Source organism: Lepisma saccharinum, chromosome 15 (assembly GCF_977018435.1).
Source record: "Lepisma saccharinum chromosome 15, izLepSacc3.1, whole genome shotgun sequence".
In the NCBI taxonomy this organism is placed as follows: Eukaryota; Metazoa; Arthropoda; class Insecta; order Zygentoma; family Lepismatidae; genus Lepisma; species Lepisma saccharinum.
The window spans coordinates 59,348,160-59,358,349 of NC_139243.1; the positions used below are offsets into that span (position 1 = coordinate 59,348,160).

The window sequence follows — 10,190 nt, forward strand, 5'->3', positions numbered from 1 at the left end:
TCTATCACATGTTTATGTATTTTCTTTTTACCTTTTTCAGTAATTTTTAGTTTTACAATTTTGGTGCTAAAAAGGTTATTTACGCGCATCTTAGATTTTTCCCTTTATGTGAGTTGGCTATGTTTCACAAGTTTAGGATTACTTCCAAGTTTAGGATTACTCTTCAAGGCGCTCATTTTAGCAAATCGTAAGTTTTTGTCGAAAATCAACCAAAATTAATTTTAAATGGTTAGTACATGCTAATAATACATTTTAAATACATGTTTGCGCCCATATAATAATGAAAGAGCAAATAAAAGCCATTGAAACCAAACATATTTGTGATTATGCATAAATTGGCAATTTTCGTGATACTTCACTAACCCAAATTACATCGCTGAGATATAAAATATTTTATATGTTTGAAGTTTACTTACGTATTTCAATTAGAACAAAGCCAAAGTGATGCAAATTAATTTTCCACAAATACAAACTACCAAATATGACCTCAAATCGTAAATTTCAAGTAATAAAATTATTTTATTTTCCACATTATGATGGTATTCATTCTGATACCGTCATACAGGGATTAATAATAATGGACTATTCGACTAAATTGGTTCCTGCGGGCGGCCTTGGTCACAGATGACAGAAAATACTCATTTAACAGTAATGACTCTTTGGAAAATATATTCCTAATTTCTTACCTCTTTTTTCCACATTGGCGTGAATCAGAAACTAGGCTCAAACGTAGATGACACGTTTTCACTTTGTTCGCAAATCAATACTTATATAGACCAAGATATTTTTTCTCTGAGATTAGATAATCTCCATAGCAGCCACAATACCTAATCTAGAAGATAAGAAATTGTAGTCCTCAAGTTGCTGCATTAACCAATGACGAAGCGTAATACTGGCATAGCTTGTCCCTATTTGTCAGACGTCACCGCCGATATTGACTTTTCTCGACAAATACAGTGTTCGGATAGTACGTACGTATGACAAAATAATGTAATACACCATCATGAAGGAGGAGACAGAAAAATCTCTAAAACTTTGGGTGGATATGAAAATCCAAACAATTCGTAACGGTCATGTCATGTGTTTCAGGGATATCTATGCGTACATACTAACAATAATTCGACTCTCGTGATGAACTGACTATCAATTGTAACATTCCAGATAACTTATATTTAAATATAAGAGGTTTTGTGAAATGAATTCATAAACAATAGCTACTTTTATCGATAGTTTTCATGCGTTTTGTCCTTTGATAAATTCCTAATGTCAAAACAAAAATTACAGTAATCAAAAGGGAATCGAAAGGGGTAAATCTTTTTGAAGACACCAAAATGTAAACCTCACAACCACGTAAAACACCTTGGACTGCATTTTGCAGACTAAAGAGGCCTGGACAGGCAGCCAGAATAAATCAATTTTGTGATATCCTTTCATCCATGTCATCATATCGCCATTTATTCCAAGGGAAGAAAGAACCATAGCAGTGGAACACGCCTTGCTTCAAGGCCCAGGGAAATAAACATAGAGAGAAAAATATCCAGCAAATCATGGGACAAGAGAAACAAGCATTGTTAAATGAATCTCTACGTGTGTCCAAGGGATGTTTACTTCAATCGAAAGGGTCGACAATGAATTAAAAAAAACAACAACTTATATATATTGTGTTGATTGAGTGATTGCTTGCTTGATTGTATTTCTTTTACTTCGCTTTTCTGCCACTATTGACTTATCGCGTAGATAAAGATGAATAATAAAATTGATGAAAGAACACGCACAAAGAACACACATGCCTAGGCCGGGATTCGAACTTGGTACTCAAACGTCGTAGCTCAATACACTAACAATTCCACCACGTAGCTCGATATATTATGCATTACACTTGTAATGTTGCTTAAACTATTTTTATGATGAAACAGAAATAATTATGTATAGGTCTGTAATTTCTTCTTATTTTAGGTGTAAAAGTGTATGTGTAAATACAAATTGAATTCCTCGCGTTTCTTCTAGGTCATTTCGTGTCAAGTGATTTTAAATTCAGATTTGGTCCATGCTCGACCCTCTTCAATTTTGACGAAACTTTTACAAGTTGTGCATAAGTATTTCTCATGGAGACCTGCAAAGTTTCAGATTCGTGAGTAGTTTCGTTGGAGCACCAGGGCTGCTTCTGGGAAGGTAATTTTTTTCAATGCCACGGCAAATTTGAATGTTGAGATGAATTCCCCAAATGTTTAAGCAAGCTGTAACTATTTAATAAATTGCTTTGAAAGGCTGCCATTTCTTCAGTTCATGGGCCACGAGCATGTCACAAAGATATTTAAATGGTGTCTTGCCTGCTAAAATATTTGTTGAATGAAATATTCATCCTTAACCCCCTCACCCAAATAAATGTAGTTCATAAAGTTGAATCCATTCTCAGAAGCCTATACCTTAAAACTGACACTTCTAATTTGATCATTTTTAGCATCAATGGAGAGACCACGTCCAAGTTGTCTAGAAACCTTGTGCTTCATTTTGGCATCTAGTTGCCACATTGGATTCAAAATTGTGGAATTCATATTTTTATAGCACTTGATTATCTTCTATTTATGAACCAATTTCAGTTTTCTTATTAAAATTTGAATACTACAAATAAGATTTTCAAATTGTGTTATTATCATTTCATTCGCTAAAATACAATACCGTTAGAAATTTGAAAAAATTAAAAATATGTAGAAAATGTGACCAATTTTTATGCTTTATGGGAAAAAATCATTTGTAATGAAGGGTTATCTGGTTCTTTAGATCAAGTAAACCATATTTGTCTGACTTTACGACGGGGGAGGCCGTATATAATGCAGCGTGGCCAGAAAGTGGCAAGTTCTGATTCCGCAAAACGGCACGGTTCTGGGCTCTCTGGCTGGTTTCACTCGGATATGATACCGCTAGAGGCGCTGATGTTGGTCTCAGTGCAAGGTATTCGTCTGAATGGAAGTAAATAGAGTTCTCGCTGCAGCGTCTGATTCCTTTACATGAAGCATTTCTATGAATGTGATAATTGCTGCGGTATTTGGTACAGTGGTCGCGAAGATATTAACGAACATTCTAGACAGTGGACCACGTCCTGTTATCGTTATACTTTCATTAATAATACTTGAGAAAAAAATACGCGTGGAATGTTCTTGGTAACTAAATTTTTTGTATGAATTAGGTTCATAATTATTATCACCATCATGATTTCATTTAAAGATATACACACTGAAGCATTTATATTTTATATATAATTTTCAAAACTTCATTTTCAATTCTTCTGTTTGTTTTCAAACTTCCCTTTTCTATTAATAACGTTGTATCTTCTATTTTCTTTTCCAGTACCTTCATATTTTTTCATATGGCTCAGTCACTGTTTCGTACATCTTCCTACTTTCACCTCTTCCCTTTTCTACCATATCCTTTAGTTCTCTGCTATTCTCTTCCACCTTCCTATTACTTACCTCTAACTTTACTTCCATCTTTTTATTACTTTTCTCTAACTTTTCTTTCATCTTTTACTGTGTTCCTATATCTCTCTATTACTATCTTCTAACTTCTCTTCATCATTCTACTGTTTTACTCTATCTCTCTATTACTCTCTTCTAACTTCTTTTCCATCTTTCGAGCGTTGGTTACCATTTGCATGGATAGTTACCGAAACATTTCCATCAAATTCATCCCATCAACTTTATTTTGTTTTTCTTTAGTTTCTCCCTCTTGAAGTTATTACATGTAAAATCTTCTCGTCTTTCGCTTATTGATATATATTTTTTCTTGTTTATTCCCTCGCACATCCAATGGTTAGTTTCATTACATACGTTGCTAGATATGATTTCTTCCTCGTTTCCTTCCTCATTCTCTCTCTCTCTCTCTTTCTGGCTCTACAGCCCTTGGTGTGCCTTGGCCTCCTCCACAATCAGCCTCCATTCCAATCTATCATCAATTCTTCTCCTCCATCCTTTAATCTTCATTGTCCGCAAGTTTGCAGCTACGTCATCTATCCATCGAAGTCGTGGTCTGCCCTTTCTTCTTGCGTGGTGAAGCTTTTCTTTCAACATTCTTCTTGGCATCCTATCGTCCATCATTCTCTCCACATGCCCCAACCACTTTATTCTCTGGGCTTTGACAAATCTCACTATATCTTGGCCTTTTATTAAATCATCTAGCTCTGCATTATATCTTATTCTCCAGTCGTCATATTCCCTCACAGGTCCATATATCTTTCTTAATATTCTTCTCTCAAATATTCTGAGGGCATTTTCATCTGACAGTTTCAAAGTCCAATTATCTGATCCATAAGTGACAACTGGTCGTACCAGTGTCTTATAAATTTTAAGCTTTGTATTTCTTGCGATCAGTCTATTTCTAAACAACTGCATATTTGCAAAATATGCACGATTGCCTGCCTGTATTCTTTCCTTTATTACTTTACTCATATCATTATCACTATATACCATTGTCCCCAGATATTTAAAACAAGGAACTCCCTCAAACTTATTATCTCCAATTGTCAGATCTTGAGGTGCTCTTCTGCTCTCAGAGTTAGACATTCTCATATACTTTGTCTTTTTTTCATTTACATTGAGCCCTATTTTTATTGCTTCTCTTTCCATTTGCTCATAGATTTGCTTAAGTGTTGTTATTGTTCTAGAAATGATTGTAACATCATCTGCATATGCACATATTTGACTGGATTTTCCAAATATGGTTCCCTTTTGATCAACTACATTCATTACTTTGTGCAATGCTAGATTAAATAATACTGCCGAAAGGCCATCCCCTTGTTTCACTCCTGTATTGAATTTAAACTCTTCACTCAGTTTACTACAAACTTTCACTCGTGCCTTAGTACCACTCATAGTCATTCTTATTAGTCTTATTATTTTGATGGGAATATTATACTCTTCAAGTACCTTAAGGGTCATTCCACGTCAATTCATCCAGGCCATGTCACCCACCATCCCCGATTTTGATGAAATTCGGTATGCTTATAGAACTTTTCATGCTGATTACAAAAATGACAACTTTTTAAAAATTGGTCAAGGGGTTCAGAAGTTACGCACTTTTTAAGATCTCCGTGTACGCCACATCCGGCTCCACTTTGAATGACACGCATTAGGTTATAAACGATCGTATCTTCCCTCGGGTTTGCCGTAGAAACTTCAGGTTTGTTTTCATTTGTTCAGAATAGTATAAGCTTTCATTTAAATAACGTTTCAGATGAATGCATCAGTAAACATGTATTTTATATATAGTTTTATGTATTTTTTAGAAAAATAAATGACTAACTTTAAGAACAAATTTCATGCAATGCCCCCTCTTCAATTTCTCCCCAATTTTATATGTAGGTAGCTCAGAGTGTGTACTAATGCCTGATGAAAAAATTGGGATGGGCGGTTCAGAGACAGGGTGATAAAAAAATCATTTACATAAAATGACATTAAAAGTAAATCTTATTAAAAATGCTTATGTATTTAGCACAAAGCCTGAAGTACAATACGTTTCAAGTTACAATATTCAAAATTTATGTTCACTAAGCATAGGCGTAACCTGGCGGGGGCAAAGGGAAGCACTTGCCCCCTCCAAAATTTATAAGTTAAATATATTTTGTGATCCTCCTGGCACTTGAGGAACAAACGAATAAAGAGTAATAATTGTGATTTTTCAAATGTATTTATCAAATAATCCTGGACACTATTTTTATGCGATGGATAACTTTGCGATTATCTCAACCCAAAGAAAGTTTCAAGTGACCCATTAAGATAGTATCTAAAAATTGTACTTTATGCATTGCCAAAATTTCATGTACTATAAATTGTGCCGTTCACATTTTAGATGGATATTTTGACCATTTCACACACACTAAAGTATTTGACTTATCACTAAGTACATATGTTCATCCATTTGTATTGTTAATGTCCACTGGACACAGCATACTTTTTGGCCAGTAGTGGGAAGTTGATGGATCAAGTGGATGCAAGAATTTAATAGCTGCATCGCAATTTTCACGTGGACTTTGAAGCAATCCTACAAACAAGTTTGAGTCACGCACACACATGCTACTACATAACTGTTCACTGTTGGAATTCGAAAGCCACTTCTTCACAGAAGTGAAACCATACAGTTATACAAAACATATCACATCAGCACTTACTATTTTGGCTCTGACTGTTAAACAACTAGTGTTTCGAAGTAACTAGTTTCAAAGTTACAAGTACAGTTACTTTTTATTTAGGAATTCTAACTGTAACTAGTTACTTTTAAAAGTAAGTACCTGTAACGTTAACAACGGTAACAGAGTTACTTTTTGCAGTAGGGAAATAGCTAAATTGGACAATTCTGTTCCATACTATAATAATAAAATATGTACCTTCTCCGGATGCTACGTGAAAGGATTTACTTGGAATTGCTGGCAAGGAAGCTATACTTTGTTGCATGCTAAATTTAGAACATCCACGCTTTACTGTAATTCATTTCTAATTGCATGTGAAAACTCCATTGTTTTTGGTAGACTGCTGCGTTCGTTTGGAATGTTGTTGTCCAGCTAGGAAAAAGTCATTGTCGAGGGAGTGGATCTTTGGATATTGTTGAACTTGGAATGGAGGAGAAAGAAATAGGTGCAAGTGGAATCAATGACACCATATTCAAAATACCGTTGTCAGCACACAAATGATTTTTAATTATAATCGTTCAAGCAAAGTTGACTGTGTTTTCCATCATTTATTAGCAGTAATAATGTAAATATATGAATACATATTATGTACTAGAAACATAAGTAAAACATGGAAGTCTTCTTGATCATTGATTTTGTGTAACGTTTACACAAATCGATGATCATTAACAGCACGTTACTGTTACAGTAACTGTAAAAGAAACTCAGTTTCTTTCAAAGTACCAGTAACAATAACTGAGTAACTTTTTTAATGATTGACTGTAACTCAGTTACTTGTAAAAAGTAACTTACGGAACCTGTAAGTTCAAAATAGTGCATACTTCCTGGTACTGTTGTAGTACTTTGCAATCGCTGACACATTGTACTGTGGGTTGTTATCATTTCACCATACATGATTACTAAGAAATTTATGCCTTGAATACTACTTCTACATAATTGCCGTACTTGTTGCTTTATACTATAGAAGTCTTTCAAGTATTTTTACTGTTCCAACCACCCCGTCACAATGATATATACTGTGGTATGCGGCGAAAAAGCTTCATTTGAAAAAACATCAATCAGCACAAATGTGTAGTATTATTTCTTACTTCATATTACGTATCCCCATGAAGAGTAGCCAAAAAATAACTTCCATATTGAGATAAAATGCACAAAAAGAATGTTCTCGAAGATAAATTTGCTAAACTTGGGAATGTTAATAATAATTATGTATATAATTACATAATATATAAAATTTAAAAAAATGAAGACTGTTGAAACTAACTTAGATACAGTGGAACCTCAATTTTACGTTATGCAGGAGACCAAGCTGAAAAAACTTAATACGCGGGAAAATATAAAATCATGGAACATTTCTAACCAGACTATCAAGATTGAATGCAAAATGAAGGAAAATGTAAAATCGAGGAACTTAAATCGGGGTTCCACTGTAATTATTACTTGCAAATTTTAAAATTAATCTATAAATTTTGGAGGGGGCAAGTGCTTCCCTTTGCCCCCGCCAGGTTACGCCTATGCTTAGTGAACATAAATTTTGAATATTGTAACTTGAAACGTATTGTACTTCAGGCTTTGTGCTAAATACCTAAGCATTTTTAATAAGATTTACTTTTAATGTCATTTTATGTAAATGATTTTTTTATGACCCTGTCTCTGAACCGCCCATCCCAATTTTTTCATCAGGCATTAGTACACACTCTGAGCTACCTACATATAAAATTGGGGGGAAATTGAAGGGGGGGCATTGCATGAAATTCGTTCTTAAAGTTAGTCATTTATTTTTCTAAAAAAATACATAAAACTATATATAAAAATACATGTTTACTGATGCATTCATCTGAAACGTTATTTAAATGAAAGCTTATACTATTCTGAACAAAAGAAAACAAACCTGAAGTTTCTACGGCAAAACCGAGGGAAGATACGACCGTTTATAACCTAATGCGTGTCATTCAAAGTGGAGCCGGATGTGGCGTACACGGAGATCTTAAAAAGCGCCTAACTTCTGAACCCCTTTACCAATTTTAAAAAAGTTGTCATTTTTGTAATCAGCATGAAAAGTTTTATAAGCATACCGAATTTCATCAAAATCGGGGATGGTGGGTGACATTTTCACAAAATTCTGGATGATTTGACATGGAATGACCCTTAAACAGTTCATTTCGATTAACACTGTCAAAAGCCTGCCTGAAGTCAACAAATAAAAAATGCAAATCCACATCATGTTCATAAAACTTTTCCATCATCTGTCTAATTATAAAAATCTGATCAGTAGTGCTTCTGCCAGGGCGAAATCCACATTGGTACTCTCCCAGTATATCTTCTGTGTAACATTTTATTCTCTCACTGATCAATCCTGACAAGATCTTATAGACCACACTAAGAAGTGTGATGCCTCTGTAATTTCCGCATATCAATTTATCACCTTTCTTATAAATTGGGCATATTATTCCAGATTTCCATTTATGTGGCATTGTTTCATTTTCCCATATCATTACAATCAATCTATGTATTGCTGCCAACAATGCGTTACCACCAAGTTTGATAAGTTCAATTATCACCTCATCCTCGCCTGGAACTCTATTATTACTCATTTTCTTCATTACAAATTCAACGTCTTTAATACTAGGTACTTGTACCTCATGACCATCCCTATTTTGTATATTCCTATTATACTGCTCTTCTTCTTCTTGGTCTTCCACTTTATTCAAAATCTCTTTAAAGTGCTCTGCCCATCTATTGAGTATCTGATTCTCTTCTACAATTACTTTCCCATTCTTATCCTTACATACTTCTATTCTTGGCTCAAATCCTATTCTCATTCTATTTATAGCTCTATAGAATTTTCTTATTTCACTTTGCTGATTTAGTTCTTCTATTTCTTGCATCTTCTTTTTATACATCATTTTCTTCTTTTCCTTGCATACCCTATGTGCTTTCCTTCTTAGTTCTTTATACCTCTCAGTATTACTTCGAGTTTCCCTCTGTAGCATTCTCTCTCTAGCTTTATTCTTCTCATCTATAACCTGTATGCACTCTTCATCAAACCACTCATTCCTTTTAGTTTTCTCTTCTCCAAAAGTTTCTTGTGCTGCCTCCTTTATCACTCCTTCTATTATTTCCCATTCCTCCTCAACCACTCGATGTCTGTTATTCTCTTTCTCCTTCAGTTTACTCTGTACCTTACTTACATATTCACTAATTACTTCTTCGTCTTTCATTTTTTCATATTCCACTTCTTTCTCTTGGCCATCTCGTTTCTTTGCACCGCTATCAATTTTTCCCTCATTACTAATTTTACCAGGTAGTGGTCGCTATCACAATTGGGCCCTCTGCAGCTTCTCACGTCAATAAATGATGAGGCATGACGTGCATTAACCAGTATATGATCAATCTGGCTTATTGTTCCATTAGGTGCCTTCCATGTTCCTAAGTGAATTCTTTTATGTTCGAAACAGGTACTTGTTATGATCATGTTGTTCCTGACAGCAAACTGGCAAAGAAGGTTCCCATTCTCATTGTTTTCTGCATGTAGAGTATGCCGCCCTGAAACCCCTTGTTGATTCTTGTCCTTTCCTATCTGAGCATTAAAGTCGCCCAATACGGTTACCATATCATACTTTTGGATCTTTCCACATGCTTGTTCCAGATTGTCATAGAACTCTTCTTTCTCGTTCTCATCTTTCTCTTCTGTAGGCGCATGTGCATTTATAATTGTTATGTTTCTAAATCTTCCTCTCAACCGTATTCTACACATCCTTTCATTAATTGCTTCAAATTCCATAAGACTTTTTCTCATCTTTTTGGTTATTATAAAGCCTACACCGAATTGTCCGGTCCTCCTCTCTGGTCCACTATAAAATAATGTTTACCCTGGCTTATCAATTCTTCCTTGTCCCTGCCATCTAATTTCCTGAAGTGCAACCAGATCATACCTAAATTTTAATATCTCGTTTGACACTTCATTCATTTTCCCAGGTCTTAACAAAGTCCTGACATTCCATGTTGC

General features: G+C 34.7%; 1 protein-coding gene across 1 annotated transcript; it reads right to left on the reverse strand.

Annotated features, from left to right (window-relative positions):
• Positions 1 to 9,398: 9,398 nt before the first annotated feature.
• Positions 9,399 to 9,980, reverse strand: LOC145999275 (protein CFDP2-like). The gene has a single exon (XM_083136212.1). It carries the CDS (start codon positions 9,978 to 9,980, stop codon positions 9,399 to 9,401), a length of 582 nt encoding a protein of 193 aa, XP_082992338.1.
• Positions 9,981 to 10,190: the final 210 nt, after the last annotated feature.

Bases quoted from the DNA above. Each gene is read 5' to 3' on its own strand.
- LOC145999275 (XM_083136212.1), bottom strand. From the start codon at position 9,980: ATGAGAAAAAGTCTTATGGAATTTGAAGCAATTAATGAAAGGATGTGT.